The following is a 27,958-nucleotide window of genomic DNA, read 5'->3' as shown; positions in this document are numbered from 1 at the left end:
GACTCGGGGCATCCCCCCGCCTCGGCCTGGGGTCCCTCCGGCCACGCCGACCCCCAGGGACCACCCCTCGCCATCGCTGGACCCTCTCCCTCCCCCCATTGGCCGACCCTCCCCACCTGGAGCCCCCCAGAAGCCCCCCCAGCCCCCCAACTGCTCCTCCAGCCCCCATTGTCCCCTCCCTCCCTCCATTGTCCCCCCCAGCCCCCCACTGACCCCTCCATTGTCCCCTCTGCCCCCCACTGACCCCTCCATCCCTCCATTGTCCCCTCCAGCCCCTCCATCTCTCCACTGGCCCTTCCCCCATCCTTCCATCCCCATTGACCAGTCCACTCCTTGACCCCCTCCCTTGACTCCCCATTGGCTCCCCCACCCCCCACTGACCCCTCCAACCCTCTCTCCCCCAACTCGCCCCCCACCCCTCCATTGACCCCACATCGACTTCCCCATCCCTCCCTTGACTCCCCATCCCTCCCTTGACCCTCTCCCTCTCTCCCTCCATCCCTCGGCCCCTCCGTCTCTCCATTGGCCCTCCATTGGCTCCTCCATCTCCCCCTTGACCACTCCATCCCTCCCTTGACCACTCCATCCCTCCCTTGACCTCCCGTTGGCTCCTCCATCTCCCCATTGACTCCCCATGGACTCCCCCACCGACCCCTCCAATCCTCCCTCTCCCCCAAACCCACCCTCCATCCCTCCCTTGACCCTCTCTCTCCATCCCCTGAGCTCCTCCATCCCTCCCTTGACCCCCCGTTGACTCCCCGGTCACCCCCCCACCCCCCTTTATTCCCCCCATCCCCCCCCTCCCCAGCCCCCCGGGCGTGTCCCCGCCCCCTCCCCCGCCCCCAGCCCCGCCCCTCTCCCCGCTCCATCTCCAATTTCGGTGCGAACCCGCCGCGCGCGCCTCCCCCTCTCCCCTCCGTCCCTCCCCTCCTCCTCCTGCGTCAGCGTCAGCGGTGACGCGACCACCGTGTGTCCCCCCCCCCCGCGTGTCCCCCCCGGCGCGGGGGGCGGCGCGGGGCCGGTGACGCGGCGGTGACGCGGGGCCGCGGGGCCCATAAAGGGCCGGGGCCGGGCGGCGGCGCGGGCGGAGGATGCTCCGCTCCACCAAAGGCGCCTCCAAGGCGCGGCGGGACCAGATCAACGCCCAGATCCGCGCCCTGCGCGACCTCCTCCCGCTGCCCGACGGCGACCGGCCGCGCCTCTCCTACCTGCACGTCATGGCCCTCGCCTGCATCTACACCCGCAAGGGCGCCTGCCTGCGGCCAGGTGCGAGCGGGGACGGGACGGGACGGGACGGGACGGGACGGGACGGGATGGGATGGGATGGGATGGGATGGGATGGGATGGGATGGGATGGGATGGGATGGGATGGGTTGGGACGGGATGGGGATCGAGCGGGACCGGGGAATGGGACAGGGATGGGATCGGGACGGGGGATCAGCCAGGGAATGGCACCGAGAAGGGATCGGGGACCAGGGATGGCACCGGAATGGGACTGGGACCGGGGATGGGAGCAGGGATCAGCCGGGGAATGGCACATGGGAGTGGGCACGGGACCGGGAAGGGACCAGGAAGGGACCGGAGCTGGCAACAGCCACCGGCTCAGGCAGGGACAGGAGCCGCTGCCGGGAGCGGGGACCGGGCTGGGAGCGGGACAGGGACGGGGACACGGACGGGGACAGGGACGGGGACAGGGACAGGGACAGGGGCCGGTTCAGCACCGCGGGCAGGGACAGGGGCTGGTTCAGCACCGCGGAGAGCGGCGGGGGGTTCCCGTTCAGCACCGCGGAGAGCGGCGGGGACCGGGCCGGGGAGCGAGACGGGGACCGGGATCGGTGACAGGGACCGGGACCGGGATCAGGATTGGTGACAGGGACAGGGATCGGGATCAGTGACCGGGACCGCGGCTGGCAGAGGGGAACCTGGACAGGGACCGAGGACTGGGACGAGGGACTGGGACGGGGATCAGGATCGGGACCCGGGATCAGGACAGGGATGGGGACAAGGACCAGGACGGGGATAGGGCTGGGGCTGCAGGCAAGGGACAGGGCCGGGGACCGATCAGGGCCGGCTCCACACGGGACGGGCTCCGGATGCCCCCGGTGGCTCCGTGGGTGACGCTTTGGGGACAGCACACGGAGGTGACAGGTGCCTGGCGGGCTCTGACCGGTGTCCCCACGCCCAGGCCCGACCCGGGGAGCGCCCCTGGAGCTGCTGGGGGGACCGGAGCTCGCCGACCTGGTGGCATCGCTGCCCGGGTTCCTGCTGGCCGTAACCCGCGAGGGGAAGCTGGTCGGGGTCACCGACAACGTGGCGCAGCACCTCGGCCACTCCATGGTGAGCTGGGCGGCGGGGGAGGGGTCCCGGGGGTCCCGGGGGTCTCGAGGGGGTGCTGGTGGCTCACCCCGGGCTCTGTCACCTCCCCCAGGTGGACCTGGTGGCACAAGGGGACAGCATCTACGACCTGCTGGACCCGGCCGATCACCCCCTGGTGCGGCACCAGCTGAGCCTGCCCGGGCCCCCCCAGGCAGGTGGGTGGGGGTCTGGGGGGCGGGGGGGAGAGGAGAGGGGGGAGGGAGCGGGAGAGGGATGGGAGGATGGGAGAGGGATGGACAGCTGGACAGAGTGACCAACACCCCCCTCTCCTCCCAGAGCGCCTCTTCCGCTGCCGCTTCACCACCTCCCGCGCCTCACGCCGGCCGAGCGCCGGCCGCAAGCTGGTGCTGCTGCGGGGACGCTTCCAGGACCCCCCCGGGCCCCCCGGTGCCACCCCCGGGCTCTTCGTGGCCTTCTGCGCCCCCCTTGACCCCCCGCCCTGGCCCTGCCCTGACTGCCTCCTGCTGCCGGCCTTCCAGAGCCGCCACGCCCGCGACCTCGCCCTGCTGGACATCTCCGACAGGTGAGGGTGGTGGGGCCGCAGTGGGGGGGTGGCCGGGGGGGGTCCAGGTGTCCAGTGGTATCCAGGCATTTGGGAAGGTCCAGATGTCTGGGGGGACCCCAGATGTCCAGTGGGACCCTGTCTGGATGGACGAGTGACCCAGACATGCTGTCCGGCAGTGTCCTGGTCCACCTGGGCTATGGCCGTGGGGAGCTCCTGGGCCGCTCCTGGTACCGCCTGCTGCACCCCGAGGACCTCGGCCACGTTGCCCGCCAGCACCTGCGCCTCGGTCAGTGTTCCCAGGGTCCCCGGGGTGTCCATTGGATTCCCCAGAGCCCTCGGTCCCCTCCTGGTGTCCCTGTCCCCTGATCCTCCATGGGGAAGATGTCCCCCATGTCCCCAGGGGTGTCCCCCATCGCCCTGGGATCCTGCATGGCCCCGTCCTCAACGTCCCCATCCCCCTCAATCACCTCATCCTACTCAATGTCCCCATGTCTCCAACCCCACAACGGACCCCACTGCTGTCCCCACAGCCCCAATTCCCCTCTCCCCCACCCCCCTGCCCATCCCCCCAGGCCGTGCTGTCCCCTCTGATGTCCCCGTGTCCCGACAGCTGGTGCAGGGCCGGAGGCGCGGGGGGAGGTGGTGACACGGCTGCAGCGCAAGGACGGCCTGGGCTGGACGTGGGTCTACGCCCGGCTGCGCCCTGAGGGGCCGGCCCTGCTCGCCCACAACTTCGTCATCAGGTCAGTGCACACCCAGCGGTCAGCGGTCAGCGCCCTTGGAGACACCCAGGTGGCCGCAGACCCCCCTGACCCCTGTGTTCCCCCACAGTGAGGCTGAGGCCTGGTGCCTGCGGCAGCAGCTGGCGGCCGAAGCCCCCCCAGGCCCCCCAGAGCCATTCGGGCCCGGCCTCAGCTTCCCCGGAGCTGGACAGGACCTCGGGGCCGGCACCGGGCCCAGCATCGACCTCGGCGTGGGGCCCGGCCTGGGCGATGACGTCGGAGCCAACGTTGGCCTCGGCCTTGGGGTCAGCGTCGGGTGTGGCCTTGGAGCCGACGTCGGACACAGCCTGGGAGCCGCCCTAGGCGCCGGCGTGGAGCCCGGCCTGGGAGCTGGCGTTGGGCCCGGCCTTGGGGCCAGCATCGGACACGGCCTGGGAGGCAACGCCACGGCCACCGTTGACCCCGGCCTTGGGACTGGCGTTGGACCCGGCCTTGAGGCCGCCATTGGACACGGCCTTGGTGCCAATACTGCGGCCACCACTGACCCCGGCCTTGGGACTGGAATCGGACACGGCCTCGGAGGTAACACCGCGGCCACTGTTGACCCTGGCCTTGGGACTGGCGTTGGACCCAGCCTTGGGACTGGCATCGGACACGGCCTGGGAGGCAGCACTGCGGCTACTGTTGACCCTGGCCTTGTGGCCGGCGTGGCACCGAACGTTGGCCACGCTCTTGGAGACACTGTTGGCCACAGCCTCGGCTCAGACACCGGCATCGGCCTCGGCGTGGGAAGCGGCATCAGAGTGGACGTTGGGCTGGGCGTGGCGGCCGGAGCCAATGTGGGCCCCACCCTCGGGGCTGATCTCGGAGCCGCCCTCGGAGCTGGGGACGACATCGGAGCCACTGGCGGGGCTGAGGTGGCCCCGGGCATCGGGGCGGGAGTGGCCCTCAGCATCGGCGCCAACATCGGGCCCAGCCTGGGCGGCAGCGCCATCAGGGCCAGTGTCGGGCTGGGCATCGGCGCCACTGTCGGCCCCACGCTGCCCCCGGACATTGGAGTGACTGTTGGGGCCGGAGTCAGTGCCGGGGTCGGCCTTGGCCTCGGTGCCAACGTTGGAGGCGGACCTGGAGTTGGACTCGGCCTTGGAGCCGCCCTCGGAGCCAACGTGGGCTCAACTCTTCCGTCTGGTGCCAGGCCCGGCGTGGGACTGGCCGTGGGCGCCACCGTGGGAGCCAACGCCAGCTCTGGCCTCGGACACAACATTGGACTCACCGTCGGGGCTGGTGTCAGCTCCGGCCTGGGACTCGCTGTGGGAGCCAACGTGGGCTCCGGCCTCAGCTCCGGAGTTGGACTCACAGTCGGAGCTGCCCTCGGGCCTGAGATGGACATTGGCCTGGGAGTCGGGGCTGCTGTTGGCACCGCTCTTGCACCAGACATCGGCCCCACTGCTGGACTCGGCCTCAGCTCTGACCCTGGCTCGGACATTGGCGTTGGCCTGGCGGTCGGAGCAGCCAGCAGCTCTGGCTTGGGTTCCGCACTGGGCTTCGCCGTGGGAGCCGCGCTCGGAGCGGGCACCTGCCCCGGCCTGGGGCCAGACATCGGCGCTGACCCCGCTCTCGCTGACCCCAGCCTCGGACTGGGGTCCGGCCTCAGCCTTGGCCCTGGCGCCGCCCTCGGAGCCACCGTGGCCCCCCTGGGCCCCCCACTCGGCCTCGGCCTCGGCGTCCGCCTGGCGCCGGGGCTGGGGGTCCCCGAGACCCCCGGGGGGGGCACCGAGACCTGGACGCCGCCCTACACCCCCCGACAGGCCCCCCCCTTTGCCTTCGGGCCCCCGGAGCCCCCCGAGGCCACGGCCGAGAAGCTCCCGCCGAGCCCCGAGAGCCCCGGGGGGGTCTCCAGGGGGACCCCCGGTTCTCTGCTGACCCCCGAGACGTCGCCGCCGCCGCCGCCGTCCGCGACCCCCGCGGGGCCCGCCCTGCGCCGGCTGCTCCAGGGCTTGGCCGCCGCCGCCATCGCCACCCGGGGGGGCCCCCGGCGCTCCTCGGGGGGGACTCCCGGCCCCCGGCTGGTCCCCCCGCCCCGGTCGCCCCGCGACCCCTTCTCTGAGTTGTATCAACTCCCCCAGAGCCGCCTCCAGGACGCCTTCCGCAAAGGTGGGGGACTTCGGGGGCGGCAGGGGGGTGACAGGGGGGCGACAGGGACCGGGAGGGGGTGACAGGGACTGGGGACGAGCAGGGAGGGGCCCCCAACAGCTGGGTCCCCTCTTAGGGGGTGCCCGGGGTCCCCAGGGGGGTTGGGGATGAAGAAGGGGGGGCCCGGATGGGTGGGGGGTGGTCCCAGACACCCCTGGGTCCCTTTTCTGGGGACAATCCCGGACCCCTCTGTCCCTTTGGGAGGAGGTGACACAATCCCGGACCCCGCGGTCCCCCGGAGGATTTGGGATAGGGCGACAACGGGGACTCTGGGATTTTTGGGGTGGTTTTTCAGGGTCGATCCGAGTGTCCCTAACGTGTTCCCCCTGTCCCCTCTCCCGCAGCCGGAAGCCAGCGCGCCCCGTCGTTCTGAACTAAGTCTGTGACGCGACTTGCCCCCAGTATGGCATATTGTCATTGTCACCCCGGCCCGGAGCCAGCGCCCCCCGGCCCGGCCGCCCCCCGCCGCCCCCCCGGGGCCGCTCGTGCTAATTTAACTCGTAACGAGTCTCTAAGGTAATTGGGGGGGGGCTGGTGGCCCCCCCCTCCCCCAGCCCGGACGCTTGGGGACCGTCCCTCGTGTCCCCTCCCTCCCCCCTGTCCCTGCCCCCCCCCACGCCACGACCCAAATTTGGGGATTGTCCCTTGTCGCCAAAATTTTTTTGGGTCGCTGGGTGGGGGCTTGGACCCACCTGTAGGAGCCTGTGGCCCCCCCTTGCCCCCCCCGAGTGTCCTTGTCCCTTGTCACCCACCTCGTCCCTGTCACCCCTCACCCCCCCACCTCGGGGTCTGCATTTTTGGCAGAGTCGCCCCCAAAATTGTGTCCCCTCCCGCCCCTGTGGGTGTCATCCTCAATGTCCCCAACGTGGGGGACCAAGGCACGATGTGGCTTGATGTCCCCAGTGTCCCCAGTGATGTCCCCAACGTCCCCCCGAGCCATGGGGCTGAGGCACAATGTGGCTCGATGTCCCCAGTGTCCCCAACCAGTGACCTGACGTCCTCGTTGTCCCCAACATGGGGGACATCAACACCGCTTCCCCCAAGCCATTGGGCTGGGACAGGTCATGGCTCGATGTCCCCAATGTCCCCAACATCCCCCAAGGGACCGCGAGACATCGTGGCCTGATGTCCCCGACATCCCCAACTTCCCCAACTTGAGGGACTGAGACACATCGTGACTCAGTGTCCCCGATGTCCCCAACGTCCCTGGTGTCCCCAATGCCCCCGATGTCCCCAATGTCCCCAACGCCCCCACCCCGAGAAACGTCGCAGCGCGATGTCACCGAGCCCAAGGCACCGAGACCCGGCACAACTCGATGTCCCCAACGTCCCTGAGGGACACGGGCACCTCGTCACCGCTGTGACCCCTGGGACCGAGACGTCCCCAACGTGTCCCCAGTGGACGCCACCTGAATGGACTGAGATGACCCAGCCTGACGTCCCCAATGTCCCCGAGGGACGTGGGCACCTCGTGACCGCCTCAGCTGGAGGGACCGAGACAACTCATGGCTTGATGTCCCCAATGTCCCCAAGGGACGAGGGACTTGCTCATCGTCACCCTGGATCAAAGAGACTGAGACACCCAATGTCCCCAACCCCACGGACTGAGACTTGTGACCTAACGTCCCCAGTGTCACCGATGTCCCTGAAGGATGTGGGACATCGTCACCACCCCGGGTCAAAGGACTGAGACCCCCACGCCCTGATGTCCCCAATGTCACTGATGTCCCCAAAGGATGGAGGACATTGTCATCGTCCCAGCTCAAGGGACCGAGCCCCACCATGTACCCCAATGTCCCCACCATGGGGGACTGGCCCCTGCTGTCCCCAACGTCCCCCACATCCTCAGCCGAGGGACAGACAGGGGGTGGCCCCACAGCCCCCGTGTCCCCAATGTCCCCAGTGTCCCCTGGAGGCCCTGTGGCCCTGACAATAAAAGTGTCCCCCACGGTCCCCGTGCCTGTGGCAGCTTCTTCCCAGGGACCTGGGAAATTTCGGGGGGCCCAGGATTTTGGAGATGGGGACTCAGGAATTGGAGAGGACTCAGGAATTTGGGGGGACCAAGAGGATCGGGGGGGGGGACCCAGGAATTTTGGGGGAAATCAGGAATATGGGGGGAACTCAGGAATATGGAGGACACAGAAACTCGGAGGAGTTCCAGGATTATTGGGGAGGATCCGAGGAGTCGGAATGAACCGGGAATTTGGGGGGGACGCCGGAACTTGGGGGGGATTTTGGGGTCCTGGGGGTTCGGGGTCTCTCCCGAGCTCTGCGGAGCCGCCAGGCCCCGCCCCCGAGCGCCGAAACCACGCCCACCACTCACGAGCGCTGATTTGCATAACCCCGCCCACCCGTCAGTGCCACGCCCCCCCAACCCGCGCATGCGCAGCTCCTCCCGGCGCCGACGCAGCGCGGTGAGTCCCGGACTAGTCCCAGAGACCCCAAACTGGGACCAGCGACCCCCCCGAAACTGGATCCAGCCCCTCCTCCCCATCCCCCAGACTGGTCCCAGTAACCCCTGACTGGTTCCAGCATGCCGGACTGGTCCCGGCTCCGCGCCGGCCCCAGTGACCCCCACCATCCCCCCAGTAACCCCCAGTACCCCCCAGCACCCTCCCAGTGCCCACCTCTGACCCCTTCCAGCGGCCCCCAGTAGCTCCCAGTACTCTCCCGGTTTCCCCAGTCCCCCCAGCGCCCCCCAGCGCCCCCACCATGGCCCGGGGGCGGCTGCTGGGGGGCTGCGCGTGGCTGCTGGGGGGGCTGGCGCTGCTGCAGACCCTCTACCTGCGGGCGCTGCCCCCCCCGCGCCCCGCCCCCGCCGCCCTCCGCCCCCGCCGCCCCCCCCCGGGGGGTCCTGGACGCTTCGGGGACGTTCCGGGTGTACTGGGACGTACTGGGACCCCCCCCGGGCTGGGCCAGCGCCCCCCGGCCCGAGCTGGTCCTGGCCACCCACGGCACCCCCGGGCGAGCGGCGGCGGCGCTGGGGGGGCCCTGGGGGGGGCCCCTCTCGGTGGCCGTTTTTGGGGTGCCCCGGCGGGGGCTGGAGGAGCTGATGGCGATTTTGGGGGGGCCCTGCCGGGGGTTACGGGGCCGCCTGAGGTTGCACGTGGTGCTGGGGGCGGCGGGACCCCCCCCGCGACCCCCAAACCCGCCCCGAGCGCCCCAAAATCCCGCAAAATTCCCCCAGAATCCCGGGGGGGGGTGCCGGGGGGCCCTGGAGCGCCTGGCGGCCGCCGACCCCCCCAGTTACAGTTTGGGGGTGCCGTACCCCGGGAATCTGCTCCGGAACGTGGCCTGGGAGGGGGCGGCCGGGGGGGGGCAGAGAGGGGGGGCCCCCCCCGGATTTGGGGGGCGTTGGGTGCTGCTGGTGGACGCCGACGTGGTGCCCAGCCCGGGGCTGCACGAGGGGTTCCTGGAGCTGCTGCGGGATGGGGGGCTGCACCCCAAAACCTGGGGGGGACAGGGGGACCCCAATGATTTGGGGCCTCAGAGGGATTTGGGGGCTCAGGGAGATTTTGGGGACCCCAGAGCTTTGGGGGCTCCTGGTGGCCTCAGGGTCCTCAACACGTCGGGGATCCCCAGCATCCCTGGGGGTCCCAATGGCCTGAAGGACCCCAAAGCCTTGGAGGACCCCAAGGGTCTCAGTGACCCCGGGGTCCCCAATGCCCTGGAGGTCCCAAATGTCCTCAACGACCCCAGTGACCCAAAGGACCCCAATGCTCTGGAGGTCCCCAAGGGTCTCCGGGACCTGGATGTCCCCAACATCCCAAAGAACCCCAGTGCTCTGGAAGACCCCAAGAATTTCCAAGACCCTGGGGTCCCCAACGTCCTGGAGGTCCCCAACACCCTGGAGGACCCCAATGTCCCAAAGAGCCCCAACACCCTGGGTGACCCCAACGCCCTGAGTGACCCCGACGCCACGGAGCCCCCCTGGGCCCGGGTGGTCTTCGTGCTGCCGGCCTTCGAGGTGCGTGCGGGGCGGCGGCTGCCGGGGACGAAGGCGGAGCTGCTGCGGCTGTGGGGCGCGGGGGACGCGCGGCCGTTCTACGGGACGCTGTGTCCGCGCTGCCAGGCCCCCACCGAGTTCGGCCGCTGGCGAGCGCTGCCGCCGCCGCCCCGGCTGCGCGTGGCCTACGAGGCGCCCTGGAGGGACCCTTGGGAGCCTTTCTTCGTGGCCCCCGCCCACGGTGTCCCCCCCTTCGATGAGAGGTTCCTCCAGTACGGCTTCAACCGCATCAGTCAGGTACGGGTGGGATGGGGGGGACGGTGGGGTGGCCTTGGGGGTTGGGGGGTGGCTTTGGGGGCCATGGGGTGGCCGTGGGGGGCCGGGGGTGCTGGTAGAAGGTTCTGTGGGGTCTTGGGAGGGGTCTCTGGGGTGCTATGGGAGGGTCTGTGGGGGTCTTTGGGTATCTATGGGGTCTGGGGGTGCCCTGGGGGGGTCTGTGGGCCTGTCTGGGGGTCCCGGGGTGACCCTTTAACCCCCCCCGCCCCCAGGCCTGCGAGCTGCACGTGGCCGGGTTCCGCTTTGCGGTGCTGGATGGGGCCTTCGTCACCCACCGGGGCTTCAAGGAGCCCGGGGGCTTCCACGGGGCCCGCGAGGCCGAGCTGGTCCTCAACCGCCGCCTCTTCCGCGCTTTCCGCGCCGAGCTGGCCCAGCGCTACCCCGGCTCCCCCCGGCACTGCTGAGCCCCTGGGCACAGCTGGGGACACCCCCACGGGCCCTTGGGGGACAGCTGGAGATCCTCCTGTGGACACTTGAAGGACCTGCCGTGGACATCTGGGACAACTGACACAGCTGGGGACCCTCCAGTGGACACTGGGGACACCTGAACCAGCTGGGGACACACCGGGGACACCGGGGGCCCTCCATGGACACCTGACACAGCTGAGGACCCTCCAATGGACACCTGAGGACTCCCTGGACATGGGGCTGACTGTCCCTCAGTGCCCTCAGTAAAGGTGGTGTCCTGCCCATGATGTTCCTGTGTGGGTGATGTCATAAGGTGGGGCGGGGGGAGCAGCTGCTCTCAGTTCAGACCACTAACGCCCAGTACGGACCAGTAACGCCCAGTGCGTGAGGCGGGGACACCCCCGCGAGTTATTTATCGTCGCAAACTACAGCTCCCAGCATGCACCGGGGCCCAGCATGGCCGAACCCGCCGTTATTCAAAACCACAGGTGCCAGAATGCATCGGGAGGAACATGGCCGCCAAGCCACTTCCGCTGTGGCAGTTTAATTTAAGCCTACATTTCCCATGATACATCGGGGTCACGTGAGCGGAACCACGCACCTTTAACGAAACTACAATTCCCGTCATGTATCAGGGCAATATGGCCGACTTCCGGTCCATTTTCCGGGAAGTTCCGCCCTCTTCGTGCCCCAAGAAGGGTGGGAATGTGAAGTAGCGCCCCCTGGCGGGCGGGAGGAACAAAGGGGGGGGTTTAGGGGAGGGGCAGAAACCCCGGGGGGGGGGAGGAGCCATGCGGGGGGGGAACCCAAATCTGAGGGTGCGGGCCCATGATCCCACATCGGGGGGGGAGGGGGGAGGGGACACCTGGGGGGAGGGGCTGTGACACCAAAGCCGGGGTGGGGAGGGGCCATGGGGGGTGGGGACTCGAAATTCGAGATGGGGGGAGGAAAGAGGGACCTTAAATTTTTGGGAGGGGGGGATATGGGGGGCGTTGTGACCCCCAAATCCGGGGGGGTGGATCCCCAAATTGGAGCTTAAAAAAAAAAACCCAAATGCACCGAAGTCGCGGTTAATAAACATTTTTTATTTGCATTTTCCACCCTGGTTTTTCTCCCGTTAATTCACCGTTAAAGTGCTGCAAAGGGAACGTTTTTATATTTTCAGGGGGGTTAGGGTTTTTTTCTGGATTTTTATTTTATTTTATTTTATTTAAACTCGAAAAATTCTCATAAACAAAACTTTATCCCAGACGCCCAATGCACATTTTTATTTTGGGGGCTGAACAAGACAAAAATTGGGAGATTTTTCCCAAATTATAACACAAAGAATGTAACAAATACAACAAAAACAGCCATAAAACCGCCAAAAAAATGAAAATAAAGCTGCAGGAAAAACCTTGGGAGCGGCTCTGGGCTCGCTCTGTCCTCCCCAGAGTCATTTGATCTCCAGGTTTTGTGCCATGGATTAAATCTTCCAAGCTCCAGGGACTCTCCTCGGTTTCACAGGCCGGGGTTGTGTTTTTTGGTTTATTTTTATTACTAAATCCATGTTTTTTGGTTTATTTTATGTAATAAATCCATATTTTTTGGTTTCTTTCTTTCAATAAATCCATTTTATTCGATCTTTTTCATACACCCCTCTTCTTTGGTTTATTTTCTTAATGGACCCAATTTTATCTCTGTTAATTCTTTTAATAAATCTATTTTATTTATAATTAATTTTAAAATCTATTTCTTTAATAACACCTTTTTTTTAATGGATCCACATTTTTAAGGGTTTTTTTTAAAATAATTCCATTTCATTTGGTTTCTATTTTCAGTAAATCCATTGCTTTGGTTTATATTTTTAATATATCCATGGGTTTGGTTAATTTATTTAATATAACCATGGGTTTGGTTTATAGTTTTTTAGTAAATCCACGGTTTTGGTTTATGTGGTTACTTTATTAATAAATCCACAGTTCTGGTTTATTTATTTCACAAACCAAAAAACCAAACGGTTCTGCTGCATTTCCAATAAATCCATTGACCCGACAGAACTTTCAGCCCCGCAAAAAAAAAAAAAAAAAAAAAGCCAAAAAAAAAAGGTTAAAACAGAGGGAAAAAAAAAAAATTTCATTTCCATGAACCAAACACTGAAAATTTTTTGAGGGGGAGGAGGGGAAAAAAACAGAGGAGAACGAAAAAAAAAACCCAATAAAAATATCAAAAAAGGATAAATTGGGAGGGAAGAAGTGAAGCTCTCAGCGGGGCCAGAGCGAGCGTAGGGACCCCGAGGGGGACCCCAAAATTTCGGGGGGACCCCCAACCCCTCCCCCCATTTCTGTACATGTGGGGGTCCCTCCTTCCAGGCCTATGTACAACCCCTCCCCCAGCGGTCACTCCTTGCGCTTGGCCACCGCCAGCTCCACGCCGGGCACGCGGAAGCCGCCCCGGGCAGCGCCACCGACGCCCTCGGAGGACGAGGATGAGGACAGGCGGGACTTGGGGGACCCCAGTGCCCGCCCCGCGTCCTCATCCCCGGCTGTGACCTCGTAGCACCCCTTGGCCTTGGAGCCGATGCCGCCGAAGGTCCCAAATTTGCTCTTGGGCTGCTTGGCGGCGGCGTCCAGCTCGGCCGAGTGGTCATCGCTGAAGGACGACGAGCGCGGCCGCGGCTTCTTGCTGCGGAACAGCGAGAATTTGCCCTTGGCCGCCGGCGCCTCGGCCTCCAGCTCGCCCTCGGCTGAGCCCAGACTCACCTTGGAGCTCTTCAGGTCGCCCTTGGAGCCTGACACCGACCCTGACGCCTCAGGGGACCCCAGGGTGCCACCGCTCCGCCCTTTCTGCTTGGAGAAGTTGAATTTGGGCATCTTGAGCTTGGATTTCTTCATCCTCGCCTCAGCCTCATCCGGTTCCGGCTCGGCCACGTCGGCCCCAGGGAAGTCGACGTCTACCCCGACCTCCCGGCCCTTGGCCTCAGGCTCAGAGAAGACGAATTTCGGCATCCGCAGCTTGGGGAAGGATACTTTGACCTGGCTGCCCTCGGGGCCGGCCCCAGTGCCCACCTTGGGGCCGGAGGCGTGGAACATTCCAGCGCCAGCGCTGACCGACGGCGGCGTCACCTCGGCCACACCTTTGACCTTTGGCCCTTTCATGCTGACGTTCAATCCTGAGCCAGACACTTCCGGAGCCTCCAGGTGGACGCTCACCCCTCCATGAGGGGCTTCCACACTGACCTTTGACCCTTTGATGTCACCAGCCACATCCAGGTTTGGTCCTTTCAGCCTCAGATCAACGTCCGGCAAGGGGACGCCGGGAGACGCTGGTGTTGGGAATTTCGGCCCTTTCAGTTCCACCTCGGGGCCTTCCAGCTCCAAACCGGAGCCCTTCAGCCCCCCCTTCACTTGGGGACCTTCCAGAGTGACCCCTGCGTCCCCTCCCTCCATGCTGGGGCTGGAGATGCCGAACTGGGGGAGCTTCAGGGACGGGAGTTTGATGGTGCCCCCCAGAATTTCAAAGCCAGAGTCGTCTGCCGATGCTTTGGGGGATTTGACGCCGATGTCTCCTTTCAACTTTGGTCCTTTCAGGTTGACATCCAAATCCAGGCCGGAGACATCCAGCGAGGGCCCCTTGAGGTCCAGGGAGGCCCCCGGGGACTGGACGGAGCAGGGGACGCCCCCCTTGACCTCCAGCGTCGGGGACTTGGCCTTGGGCAGCTTCACCTTCCCCCCCAAGCCGCCGAGGTCGAGGCCGGGCACGTCCAGGGTGACACCAGGCCCTTCCACAGAGCCCGAAACGTCCAAGTCTCCCTTTAATTTTGGTCCTTTCAGGTTCCCCTCAAACTCAGGTCTGGAGATTTGGGGCCCTGTGAGCTTCACATCCACATCCGAGTCCACATCCGGCATTTCCAGCCCCAAACCCATTTTCCCCCCCTTGGGCCATCCCAGTTTCCCCTCGGGACCTTCCAGTTGTGCTCCGGCAACACTGACTTCACCTTTTACTTTTGGTCCTTTCACGCCCAAGTCGACATCCGGCACCGCGACCGAGGGAACGGCGACATCGATCCCAGGGCCTTTCAGGTCCCCCCTGATTTTCACATCCCCAGCGCCCACCTGGACCCCAGGGAGTTTGAATTTTGGGCTTTTCAGGTTCACATCGGGACCTTCAACGTCCATGTTGAGACTCGGGCCCTTGAGGTCGCCCTTGACCGCCGGCACCGACACCTCCAGATCCCCCTCGACTTTCGGGACCCCCACTGAGGCCTCCCCTCGGAACTTGTGCGATTTGAGGTCGAATTCGACATCTGGGAAGGAGATTTTCCCAAACATGGGTTTCTTGCCTTTGGGCGACTTCACGGCGGCATCACCTTTGACGGTGACGTCGGGGCCGGCAATGCTGAGTTCTGTGTCCAGCTCTGCCCCCGCCGCGTTCACATCGAATGCCCCCTTCTTCCCCTTCACTTTGGGGCCGCTCATGTGGATTTTGGGCATCTTGAACTTGCTCTTCTTCCCCTTCCCAGACAGATTGACCTCAGGTGACTCCACATTCAGCTCTGCCTCCGGTAAATCCACCTCCGCCTTTGGGCTTTTCATCCCAAACCCAAACTTGGACTTTTTAAACTTGGGAGCTTTGATGTTGGCCTCTGGGCCCTCGATGCTCAGGTCGGGACCTTCAACGTCAACTTCAGGGCCTTTGACCCCGAATTCTGGTCCTTTGAGGTTGACCTCAGGCCCTTTTAGGTGACCTTCCACCTTTGGGGTTGAAATGTCAAAGCCGCCCTTGGTTTTGTGGCCTTTCAAGTTCAGGTCTATCTCAGGCATGGAGATTTTGGGGACGTTCATATGCATTTCGGGCATTTTCAGTTTAGGACCTTTCACTTTGCCCTCCAGACCCTCAACGTTGACCTCCGGGAGGCTGAGGTCAACCTTGGGGCCAGACAGATCCACCTCGGCCTTTGGCAACTTCACATCCGCGTCAGGACCTTCCCCTTTAAAGCCAAATTTGGGCATTTTCATTTTGGGTAGCTTCACTTTCCCCCCCAGACCATCGACGTCGACCGCTGGGCCCTCGATGTCGACTTTGGGGCCTTTGATATCGACCTCGGGGCCCTTCAGACCCCCCTCGAGCTTGGGCCCATGCAGGTCAGAGTCGCCTTTCACCTTCAGGCCCTTCAGGTTCAGGTCGATGTCGGGCATGGAGATCTGGGGGGTCTTGACCTGAATTTCGGGCATCTTGACCTTGGGCCCTTCCAGGGTCACATCTGGTGCCTGAATGTCCACCTTGGGGCCTTTGATATCAACATCTGGGCACTGCAGGTTCCCCTCCAGCTTAGGGACAGAGACATCGATGTCCCCTTTGACCTTGGGGCCCTTCAGGTTGAAGTCAACATCGGGCATGGAGATCTTGGGGGCCTTGATGTGCATCTCGGGCATCTTGAACTTGGGGCCTTTGATCTTCCCCTCTGGACCTCCCAGCTCCACATCAGGAAGATCAACATCGACTTTGGGGCCTTTGATGTCAATTTCAGGGCCCTTCAGGTCACCTTCCATTTTCGGGACAGAAACATCGACATCACCTTCGACCTTGGGGCCCTTCAGGTTGAAGTCGACATCGGGCATGGAGATCTTGGGGGCCTTGATGTGCATCTCGGGCATGGAAAATTTGGGACCTTTGACTTTCCCGTCCACGCTCAGGTCAGGAGCCTCCACATCCATGCTGGGGCCCGAAATGTCGACGTCACCCCTGGGGAGGGTCACATCAACGTCCATCCCTTCCCCTTTGAATCCAGGCATGGAAAATTTGGGCATCTTGAACTTGGGGAGTTTGAATTTGCCCTCAGGGCTGTCGATGCTGATGTCGGGGGCAGTGACATTGACCTCAGGGCCTTTCAGTTCTCCTTCAACGCTTGGCAGAGACATGTCCACATCACCTTTGATTTTGGGGCCTTTCAGGTTCAGATCGAGGTCTGGCATGGAGATTTTGGGGGCCTTGATGTGCATCTCAGGCATCTTGAACTTGGGGCCTTTCAGTTTTCCTTCAGGACCCTCAACGTCCACTTCCGGACCTTCAATGTCCACCTTGGGGCCGGACACATCCAGGTTTCCTGTTGGCAGGTTCACGTCCACCTCAGGACCTTCTCCCTTCAGCCCTGGCATCCCAAATTTGGGCATCTTGAATTTTGGTAGTTTGAATTTCCCTTCGGGGCCGTGAATGTCGACATCGGGTGCCTCGATGTCCACTTTGGGGCCTTTGATGTCCAGCTCAGGACCCTTAAGGTCACCCTCAAACTTGGGAGCTGAGATGTCCACGTCGCCCTTGACCTTGGGGCCCTTCAGGTTGAAGTCAACGTCCGGCATGGAGATTTTGGGGGCCTTGATGTGCATCTCGGGCATCTTGAACTTGGGGCCTTTGATCTTCCCCTCAGGACCTCCCAGCTCTACATCAGGGAGATCAACATCGACTTTGGGGCCTTTGATGTCAATTTCAGGACCCTTCAGGTCACCTTCCAGCTTAGGGACAGAAACATCAACGTCACCTTTGATCTTGGGACCTTTCAGGTTCAGGTCAATGTCGGGCATGGAGATCTTGGGTGTCTTAAAATGCATCTCGGGCATCTTGAACTTGGGGCCCTTCACCTTCCCCTCTGGCAGCTCCACGTCCACTTCCGGACCTTCAATGTCCACCTTGGGGCCAGACACATCCAGGTTTCCTGTTGGGAGGTTCACATCCACCTCAGGACCTTCTGCCTTGACCCCGGGCATCCCGAACTTGGGCATCTTGAATTTGGGCATCTTGAATTTTCCCTCAGGGCCATGAATGTTGACATCGGGTGCCTCGATGTCCACTTTGGGGCCTTTGATGTCGATTTCGGGGCCCTGCAGGTCACCTTCCAGTTTAGGGACAGAGACATCAATGTCACCCTTGACCTTGGGGCCCTTCAAGTTGAAGTCGACATCAGGCATGGAGATCTTGGGGGCCTTGATGTGCATCTCGGGCATCTTGAACTTGGGGCCTTTGATCTTCCCCTCTGGACCTCCCAGCTCCACATCAGAGAGATCAACATCGACTTTGGGGCCTTTGATGTCAATTTCGGGGCCCTGCAGGTCACCCTCGAGCTTTGGAAGGGACACATCCACGTCCCCCTTCACTTTGGGGCCTTTCAGGTTGAAGTCGATGTCCGGCATGGAGATCTTGGGGGCCTTGATGTGCATCTCGGGCATCTTGAACTTAGGGCCTTTGATCTTCCCCTCAGGTCCCTCCAATTCCACATCAGGAAGGTCAACATCGACTTTGGGGCCTTTGATGTCGATGTCAGGGCCCTTCAGGTCCCCTTCCAGCTTTGGAACAGAGACATCAATGTCCCCCTTCACCTTGGGGCCTTTCAGGTTCAGATCAATGTCAGGCATGGAGATCTTGGGGGCCTTGATGTGCATCTCAGGCATCTTGAACTTGGGGCCTTTAACCTTCCCTTCTGGGCCCTCGATTTGAACATCTGGGGCAGAAACATTGAACTCAGGGCCTTTCACATCCACCTTTGGCCCTTTCAGGTCACCTCCCATGCTCGGCAGTGACACGTCCATGTCCCCCTTCACTTTGGGGCCTTTCAGGTTCAGATCAAAGTCCGGCATTGAGATTTTGGGAGCCTTGATGTTCATCTCGGGCATCTTAAATTTGGGGCCTTTGATCTTCCCCTCAGGTGCTTCCAGATCAACATCAGGAAGATCAACATCGACTTTGGGGCCTTTGATGTCAATTTCAGGGCCCTTCAGGTCACCTTCCAGCTTGGGAACGGAAACATCAACGTCCCCCTTCACCTTGGGGCCCTTCAGGTTCAGATCAAAGTCCGGCATTGAGATTTTGGGGGCCTTGATGTGCATCTCAGGCATCTTGAACTTGGGGCCTTTGATCTTCCCCTCTGGACCTCCCAGCTCCACATCAGGAAGATCAACATCGACTTTGGGGCCTTTGATGTCAATTTCAGGACCCTTCAGGTCACCTTCCAGCTTGGGAACGGAAACATCAACGTCCCCCTTCACTTTGGGGCCTTTCAGGTTCAGGTCAAAGTCCGGCATGGAGATTTTGGGGGCCTTGATGTGCATCTCAGGCATCTTGAACTTGGGGCCTTTGATCTTCCCCTCAGGTGCTTCCAGATCAACATCAGGAAGATCAACATCGACTTTGGGGCCTTTGATGTCAATTTCAGGGCCCTTCAGGTCACCTTCCAGCTTGGGAACGGAAACATCAACGTCCCCCTTCACCTTGGGGCCCTTCAGGTTCAGATCAAAGTCCGGCATTGAGATTTTGGGGGCCTTGATGTGCATCTCAGGCATCTTGAACTTGGGGCCTTTGATCTTCCCCTCTGGACCTCCCAGCTCCACATCAGGAAGATCAACATCGACTTTGGGGCCTTTGATGTCAATTTCAGGGCCTTTCAGGTCACCTTCCAGCTTAGGGACAGAAACATCAACGTCACCTTTGATCTTGGGACCTTTCAGGTTCAGGTCAATGTCGGGCATGGAGATCTTGGGTGTCTTAAAATGCATCTCGGGCATCTTGAACTTGGGGCCCTTCACCTTCCCCTCTGGCAGCTCCACGTCCACTTCCGGACCTTCAATGTCCACCTTGGGGCCGGACACATCCAGGTTTCCTGTTGGGAGGTTCACATCCACCTCAGGACCTTCTGCCTTGACCCCGGGCATCCCGAACTTGGGCATCTTGAACTTGGGCATCTTGAATTTTCCCTCAGGGCCGTGAATGTCCACATCGGGTGCCTCGATGTCCACTTTGGGGCCTTTGATGTCGATTTCGGGGCCCTGCAGGTCACCTTCCAGCTTTGGAGCAGAAACATTGATGTCACCCTTGACCTTGGGGCCCTTCAAGTGGAAGTCGACATCGGGCATGGAGATCTTGGGGGCCTTGATGTGCATCTCGGGCATCTTGAACTTGGGGCCTTTGATCTTCCCCTCAGGCCCTTCAATGTCCAGCTCTGGGCCTTCAACGTCCACTTTGGGGCCTTTGACACTGATGTCTGGCATATTTACGTCCCCTTCGATTTTCGGTGTGGATAGATCAATGTCCACCCCGCCTTTCACCTTGGGGCCTTTCAGGTTCAGGTCCAGGTCTGGCATGGAGATGTTGGGAGCTTTGATGTTCATCTCAGGCATTTTAAATTTGGGGCCTTTTATTTTCCCTTTCGGACCTTCAATATCGAGGTCGGGAACTTCTACGTCCAATTTGGGTCCTTTCAGGTCCACCTGGGGCAGGGACACATCCACATCCCCCTTCACTTTGGGGCCTTTCAGGTTGAGGTCAATGTCAGGCATGGAGATCTTGGGGGCTTTGATGTTCATCTCGGGCATCTTGAACTTGGGGCCTTTGATCTTCCCCTCTGGCCCCTCAATGTCCACATCTGGGCCTTCAATGTCCACTTCGGGACCAGACACATCCAGTTCTCCTGTTGGCAGGTTCACGTCCACCTCTGGCCCCTCCCCTTTAAACCCAGGAACACCAAATTTGGGCATTTTGAACTTGGGCATCTTGATTTTACCCTCTGGGCCATGAACATCCACATCGGGGGTCTCAAGGTTGACCTTGGGGCCTTTGATGTCCACCTCGGGACTCTTCATCTCCCCTTCCAATTTGGGGACAGACAGGTCAAACTCCCCTTTCATTTTGTGCCCCTTCAGGTTCAACTCCACGTCCGGCATCGAGACTTTGGGTGAAGAAATATTGAGAAAAGGCATTTTGAATTTGGAACCTTTGGATTTCGCCTGGACATCCAAATCTGGAGCCTGAACCTCGACTTTCGGGCCAGACAGCTCCACCTCAGGTTTTTTGAGCTTCACGTCCACCTCAGGGCTTTGAACTTTTGGGCCAGAAAAGCCAAACTTGGGAAGTTTAAACCTGGATTTTTTACCTTTTCCTTCGAGGTCAGCCTTCGGCCCCTCCAGCTCGAGCTCTGGCCCTTTGATGTCAACTTTTGGGCCTTTCAGCTCGCCCTCGACCTTGGGAAGAGAAGCATCGAGGTCACCTTTCAATTTGGGGCCTTTCAGGTTCAGGTCGATGTCGGGCATGGAGATTTTGGGGACGTTGAACTGCAGCTCCGGCTTCTTGAACTTGGGGCCCTTCAGTTTCCCTTCTGGGCCTTCAATGTCCAGGTCAGGGATAGAAACGTCAACCTTTGGAGCCGAAATGTTGACATCGGCCTCAGGGAGGTTCACGTCTACCTCGGGACCTTCCACTTTTGGACCGGAAAATCCAAATTTGGGCATCTTGAATTTTGGCATTTTAATTTTCCCTTCTGGGCCGTGAATGTCGACATCGGGTGCCTCAATGTCCACTTTGGGGCCTTTGATGTCCAGCTCAGGACCCTTAACATCACCTTCCAGCTTAGGGACAGAGACATCGATGTCCCCTTTGACCTTGGGGCCCTTCAGGTTGAAGTCAACGTCCGGCATGGAGATCTTGGGGGCCTTGATGTGCATCTCGGGCATCTTGAACTTGGGGCCTTTGATCTTCCCCTCTGGACCTCCCAGCTCCACATCAGGAAGATCAACATCGACTTTGGGGCCTTTGATGTCAATTTCAGGGCCCTTCAGGTCACCTTCCAGCTTGGGAACGGAAACATCAACGTCCCCCTTCACTTTGGGGCCTTTCAGGTTGAAGTCGACATCGGGCATGGAGATCTTGGGGGCCTTGATGTGCATCTCGGGCATCTTGAACTTCGGGCCTTTGATCTTCCCCTCTGGCAGCTCCACGTCCACTTCCGGACCTTCAATGTCCACCTTGGGGCCGGACACATCCAGGTTTCCTGTTGGCAGGTTCACGGCCACGTCTGGTGCCTCCACTTTGGAGCCGGGGACCCCAAATTTGGGCATCTTGAATTTGGGAAATTTTATTTTCCCTTCTGGGCCATGAATATCGACATCAGGTGCTTCAATATCCACTTTGGGGCCTTTGATGTCCAGCTCAGGGGCCTTCAGGTCACCTTCCAGTTTTGGAACTGACACGTCCACATCACCCTTGACCTTGGGGCCCTTCAGGTTGAAGTCAACATCGGGCATGGAGAACTTGGGGGCCTTGATGTGCATCTCAGGCATCTTGAACTTGGGGCCTTTGATCTTCCCCTCAGGCCCTTCCAGTTCAACATCAGGAAGATCAACATTGACTTTGGGGCCCTGGATGTTGATGTCTGGGGCTTTCAAATCTCCCTCGAGCTTTGGAACAGAGACATCGATGTCCCCCTTCACTTTGGGGCCCTTCAGGTTGAAGTCAACATCGGGCATGGAGATCTTGGGTGTCTTAAAATGCATCTCGGGCATCTTGAACTTGGGGCCTTTGACCTTCCCCTCTGGCAGCTCCACGTCCACTTCCGGACCTTCAATGTCCACCTTGGGGCCAGACACATCCAGGTTTCCTGTTGGGAGGTTCACGTCCACCTCGGGACCTTCTGCCTTGACCCCGGGCATCCCGAACTTGGGCATCTTGAATTTGGGGAACTTTATTTTCCCTTCTGGGCCATGAATGTTGACGTCAGGTGCCTCAATGTCCACTTTGGGGCCTTTGATGTCAATTTCAGGGGCCTTCAGGTCCCCTTCCAGTTTAGGGACAGAGACATCAATGTCCCCTTTGACCTTGGGGCCCTTCAGGTTGAAGTCAACATCGGGCATGGAGATCTTGGGGGCCTTGATGTTCATCTCGGGCATCTTGAACTTGGGGCCTTTGATCTTCCCCTCTGGACCTGCCAGATCAACATCAGGAAGGTCAACATCAACTTTGGGACCTTTGATGTCAATTTCGGGGCCCTTCAGGTCACCTTCCACTTTGGGAAGGGAAACATCAACGTCCCCCTTGATTTTGGGGCCTTTCAGGTTCAGGTCGATGTCAGGCATGGAGATCTTGGGTGTCTTAAAATGCATCTCGGGCATCTTGAACTTGGGGCCTTTCACCTTCCCCTCGGGGCCCTCAATGTCCACACTCGGCATCTCAACGTCCACCTTGGGGCCGGACACATCCAGGTTTCCTGTTGGGAGGTTCACGTCCACCTCAGGACCTTCTCCCTTCAGCCCTGGCATCCCAAATTTGGGCATCTTGAATTTGGGCATCTTGAATTTTCCCTCAGGGCCATGAATGTCGACATCAGGTGCCTCAATGTCCACTTTGGGGCCTTTGATGTCCAGCTCAGGACCCTTAACATCACCTTCCAGTTTAGGGACAGAGACATCGATGTCCCCTTTGACCTTGGGGCCCTTCAGGTTGAAGTCAACGTCCGGCATGGAGATCTTGGGGGCCTTGATGTGCATCTCAGGCATCTTGAACTTGGGGCCTTTGATCTTCCCCTCAGGCCCTTCCAGCTCGATGTCAGGGAGATCAACATCGACTTTGGGGCCTTTGATGTCGATGTCTGGTGCTTTCAAATCTCCCTCGAGCTTTGGAACAGAGACATCGATGTCACCCTTCACTTTGGGGCCTTTCAGGTTCAGGTCGATGTCAGGCATGGAGATCTTGGGTGTCTTAAAATGCATCTCGGGCATCTTGAACTTGGGGCCCTTCAGTTTCCCCTCTGGACACTCCAGCTCAACATCAGGAAGGCTGACATCAACTTTGGGGCCTTTGACGTCAATTTCAGGACCTTTCAGGTCCCCTTCCAGCTTGGGGACTGAGACATCAATGTCCCCCTTCACCTTGGGGCCTTTCAGGTTCAGATCGAAGTCGGGCATGGAGATCTTGGGGGCCTTAATGTGCATCTCGGGCATTTTGAACTTGGGGCCTTTGATCTTCCCTTCTGGACATTCCAGCTCCACATCTGGAGCCTCAGTGTCCACTTTTGGACCTTTCAGGTCACCTTCCAGCTTGGGCAGGGACACATCAATGTCGCCCTTGACCTTGGGGCCTTTCAGGTTCAGATCAAAGTCTGGCATTGAGATTTTGGGGGCCTTGAAGTGCATCTCGGGCATCTTGAACTTGGGGCCCTTCACCTTCCCCTCTGGGAGATCAATGTCCACGGCAGGAGCTTCGATGTCCAGTTTGGGACCAGAAGCTTCGATGTCCACATCTGGGCCCTTCAAATCGCCTTCCAGTTTGGGGCCAGAGATGTCCACGTCCCCCTTCAGTTTTGGGCCTTTCAGGTTCAAATCAATGTCAGGCATGGAGATTTTGGGGGTTTTGAAGTGCATTTCGGGCATCTTGAACTTGGGGCCTTTCAGCTTCGCTTCCGGACACTCCAGGTCGACGTCAGGGAGGTTGACATTGACTTTGGGGCCTTTGATGTCAACGTCTGGGCCCTTCAAATCTCCCTCGATTTTCGGGATGGACATGTCCACGTCCCCTTTCACTTTGGGGCCCTTCAGGTTCAGATCAAAGTCCGGCATTGAGATCTTGGGGGCTTTGAAGTGCATCTCGGGCATCTTGAACTTGGGGCCCTTCACCTTCCCCTCGGGGCCCTCCAGTTCGATGTCAGGGACATCCACGTCCACTTTGGGTCCTTTCAACTCCAGATCTGGCACTTTCACGTCACCTTCAATTTTTGGGGCAGACACATCCACTTCTCCCTTCAGTTTGGGACCTTTCAGGTTCAGGTCGACATCAGGCAAAGAAAATTTCGGTGCCTTGATGTTCATCTCGGGCATCTTGATCTTGGGTCCTTTCCACTTCCCCTCGGGACCTTCAACGTCCACATCAGGAACATCCACATCCAACTTCGGACCTTTAATATTCACATCCGGACCTTTCAGGTCACCCTCCAATCTGGGGACAGAGACATCAAGACCCCCCTTGACCTTCGGGCCTTTCAGGTTGAGGTCAATGTCCGGCATGGAGATCTTGGGGGCTTTGATGTTCATCTCGGGCATCTTGAACTTGGGGCCTTTGATCTTCCCCTCGGGGCCCTCAATGTCCACACTCGGCATCTCAACGTCCACCTTGGGGCCGGACAAATCCAAGTCCCCTTTCGGAAGGTTCACGTCCACCTCAGGACCTTCTCCCTTTAGCCCCGGCATCCCAAATTTGGGCATTTTGAACTTTGGCATCTTGAACTTTCCCTCTGGACCGTGAATGTCGACATCGGGTGCCTCAATGTCCACTTTGGGGCCTTTGATGTCAATTTCAGGGCCCTTCAGGTCACCTTCCAGCTTAGGGACAGAAACATCAACGTCACCTTTGATCTTGGGACCTTTCAGGTTCAGGTCAATGTCGGGCATGGAGATCTTGGGTGTCTTAAAATGCATCTCGGGCATCTTGAACTTGGGGCCCTTCACCTTCCCCTCTGGCAGCTCCACATCCACTTCCGGACCTTCAATGTCCACCTTGGGGCCGGACACATCCAGGTTTCCTGTTGGGAGGTTCACGTCCACCTCAGGACCTTCTGCCTTGACCCCAGGCATCCCGAACTTGGGCATCTTGAATTTGGGCATCTTGAATTTTCCTTCGGGGCCGTGAATGTCGACATCGGGTGCCTCGATGTCCACTTTGGGGCCTTTGATGTCGATTTCGGGGCCCTGCAGGTCACCTTCCAGCTTTGGAGCAGAAACATTGATGTCACCCTTGACCTTGGGGCCCTTCAAGTTGAAGTCGACATCGGGCATGGAGATCTTGGGGGCCTTGATGTGCATCTCAGGCATCTTGAACTTGGGGCCTTTGATCTTCCCCTCTGGACCTCCCAGCTCCACATCAGGAAGATCAACATCGACTTTGGGGCCTTTGATGTCAATTTCAGGGCCCTTCAGGTCACCTTCCAGCTTGGGAACGGAAACATCAACGTCCCCCTTCACTTTGGGGCCTTTCAGGTTGAAGTCGACATCGGGCATGGAGATCTTGGGGGCCTTGATGTGCATCTCGGGCATCTTGAACTTGGGGCCTTTGACCTTCCCCTCTGGCAGCTCCACGTCCACTTCCGGACCTTCAATGTCCACCTTGGGGCCAGACACATCCAGGTTTCCTGTTGGGAGGTTCACGTCCACCTCGGGACCTTCTGCCTTGACCCCGGGCATCCCAAATTTGGGCATTTTGAATTTGGGCATCTTGAATTTTCCTTCGGGGCCGTGAATGTCGACATCGGGTGCCTCAATGTCCACTTTGGGGCCTTTGATGTCCAGTTCAGGACCTTTCAGGTCACCCTCAAGCTTAGGGACAGAGACATCGACATCTCCCTTCACTTTGGGGCCTTTTAGGTTCAGATCAAAGTCTGGCATTGAGATTTTGGGGGCCTTGATGTGCATCTCAGGCATCTTAAACTTGGGGCCTTTGATCTTCCCCTCAGGTGCTTCCAGATCAACATCAGGAAGATCAACATCGACTTTGGGGCCTTTGATGTCAATTTCAGGGCCCTTCAGGTCACCTTCCAGCTTGGGAACGGAAACATCAACGTCCCCCTTCACTTTGGGGCCTTTCAGGTTGAAGTCGACATCGGGCATGGAGATCTTGGGGGCCTTGATGTGCATCTCGGGCATCTTGAACTTGGGGCCTTTGACCTTCCCCTCTGGCAGCTCCACGTCCACTTCCGGACCTTCAATGTCCACCTTGGGGCCGGACACATCCAGGTTTCCTGTTGGGAGGTTCACGTCCACCTCGGGACCTTCTGCCTTGACCCCGGGCATCCCGAACTTGGGCATTTTGAATTTGGGCATCTTGAATTTTCCTTCGGGGCCGTGAATGTCGACATCGGGTGCCTCAATGTCCACTTTGGGGCCTTTGATGTCCACTTCAGGACCCTTCAGGTCACCTTCAAGCTTTGGAAGGGACACATCCACGTCGCCCTTGACCTTGGAGCCCTTCAGGTTGATGTCCATGTCCGGCATGGAGATCTTCTGTGTCTTGATGTGCATCTCAGGCATCTTGAACTTGGGGCCTTTGACCTTCCCCTCAGGATACTCCAAATCCACGCTGGGCACCTCAATGTCCACTTTTGGCCCTTTAATGTCCATTTCTGGAGCTTTCAAGTCCCCTTCCAGCTTGGGGACTGCCACGTCCACCTCTCCCTTCAGTTTGGGTCCCTTCAGGTTCAAGTCCACATCTGGCATGGAGATTTTGGGGGATTTGATGTTCAGCTTCGGCATCCGGAATTTGGGACCTTTCCATTTCCCTTCCACTCCTCCAACGTCCACTTCTGGACCTTCAATGTCCACCTCTGGCCCAGAGAGGTCCACCTCTCCTTTCGGCAGGGTAACATCCACCTCGGGCCCTTCCAGCTTGGGGCTGGACACGTTGAAATGAGGCAATTTCATTTTTGGCATTTTCAGTTTGGCCTCTGGACACTCCAGGTGGACATCTGGGACCTCCACGTCCACCTTCGGCCCCTTGATGTTGATGCCGGCATCACCTTCAACCTTCGGGAGGGACACGTCCACCTCTCCCTTCACCTTGTGTCCCTTCAGGTTCAAATCCACGTCCGGCATCGAGATTTTGGGTGATTTAATGTTAAGTTTCGGCATCTTGAATTTGGGGCCTTTTATCTTCCCTTCTGGACATTCCAAGTCCACCTCAGGCACGTCAACATCCAACCTGGGACCTTCCACATCCACCTTGGGCCCTTCCACATCAATTTTGGGACCTTCCACATCGATCTTGGGACCTTTCACATCAATTTTGGCACTTTCCACATCCACTTTGGGGCCTTTCACATCGATTTTGGGGCCCTTCAGCCCAGAAATTCCAGCGTCCCCCTTCAGTTTTGGGGTCTTCAATCCCAAATCCACATCTGGCATGGAGAGTTTTGGGGTCTGAACGTTGAGTTCAGGCATTTTAAACTTGAGACCTTTCCCTTTGACCTCCGGCCCTTCCACGTCCACACTCGGGACATCGATGTCCACCTTGGGGCCGGAAATGTCCATCTCCCCCTTTGGGAGCGTCACCTCGAGGTCGGGGCTCTTTCCCTTCACCTCAAATTTGGGCATTTTCAGCTTGGGGAACTTTAATTTCCCCTCGGGCCCTTGGATGTCCAAATCTGGTGCTTCAACCTCAACTTTGGGGCCTTTGATGTCCAGTCCAGGGGTTTTTCAGCTCCCCTTCCAGTTTTGGGGTGGAAATGTCAAGGTCTGCCTTGACTTTGGGCCCTTTGAGGTTCAGGTCGATGTCGGGCATGGAGATTTGGGGGGGTCTTGATGCTCATCTCAGGCATCTTCACTGCAGGGCCCTTGATGTCCACCGCTGGGGACGTCGAAGGTGACGCTGGGACCCGAAATGTCCACTTTGCCCTTGGGAAGGGCCACCTCGAGGTCGGGGCTCTCTCCCTTCACCCCAAATTTGGGGCATTTTCAGCTTGGGGAACTTCAGTTTGCCCTCGGGCCCTTGGACATCCAAATCTGGTGCTTCAACCTCGACTTTGGGGCCTTTGATATCCAGTTCAGGGCCCTTCAAACTGGGCACGGACACGTCCAAGTCGCCGCTGGCCTTGGCACCATTGAGGGTCAGGTCAACATCAGGAGCGGAGATTTGGGGGGCCTTGAGGTGCATTTCAGGCCCCTGGATGTCCAAACTTGGTGCCTCAATGTCCAC

At 59.9% G+C, this 27,958-nt stretch overlaps 3 protein-coding genes across 3 annotated transcripts; 2 read left to right on the top strand and 1 right to left on the bottom strand.

Moving 5' to 3' along the window:
• The first annotated feature begins 1,091 nt into the window (after positions 1-1,091).
• On the top strand, positions 1,092-7,749 carry LOC125320748 (fibroin heavy chain-like). Its single transcript, XM_048293149.1, has 8 exons — positions 1,092-1,266; positions 2,186-2,337; positions 2,429-2,531; positions 2,653-2,899; positions 3,058-3,167; positions 3,492-3,624; positions 3,713-5,757; positions 6,141-7,749. Exons 1-8 carry the CDS (start codon positions 1,092-1,094, stop codon positions 6,167-6,169), a joined length of 2,994 nt encoding a protein of 997 aa, XP_048149106.1. The 3' UTR covers positions 6,170-7,749.
• An 878-nt stretch (positions 7,750-8,627) lies between these two features.
• On the top strand, positions 8,628-10,768 carry LOC125320745 (beta-1,4-glucuronyltransferase 1-like). Its single transcript, XM_048293146.1, has 2 exons — positions 8,628-10,039; positions 10,291-10,768. The coding sequence occupies exons 1-2, from the start codon at positions 8,849-8,851 to the stop codon at positions 10,480-10,482; spliced, it is 1,383 nt and encodes a 460-aa protein (XP_048149103.1). The 5' UTR covers positions 8,628-8,848; the 3' UTR covers positions 10,483-10,768.
• A 1,843-nt stretch (positions 10,769-12,611) lies between these two features.
• LOC125320742 (neuroblast differentiation-associated protein AHNAK-like) lies at positions 12,612-27,550 on the bottom strand. Its single transcript, XM_048293144.1, is given in 6 exon segments — positions 12,612-16,755; positions 16,789-20,856; positions 20,890-22,422; positions 23,029-24,387; positions 24,772-27,453; positions 27,455-27,550. Coding segments are annotated over 6 exon segments (13,623 nt in total). The 5' UTR covers positions 27,545-27,550; the 3' UTR covers positions 12,612-12,864.
• Positions 27,551-27,958: the final 408 nt, after the last annotated feature.

Source organism: Corvus hawaiiensis (assembly GCF_020740725.1).
Source record: "Corvus hawaiiensis isolate bCorHaw1 chromosome 34 unlocalized genomic scaffold, bCorHaw1.pri.cur SUPER_34c, whole genome shotgun sequence".
NCBI classification, from domain to species: domain Eukaryota; kingdom Metazoa; phylum Chordata; class Aves; order Passeriformes; family Corvidae; genus Corvus; species Corvus hawaiiensis.
The sequence above is the reverse complement of the archived record's forward strand: the minus strand, read 5'-3'. Positions and strand labels throughout refer to the sequence as shown.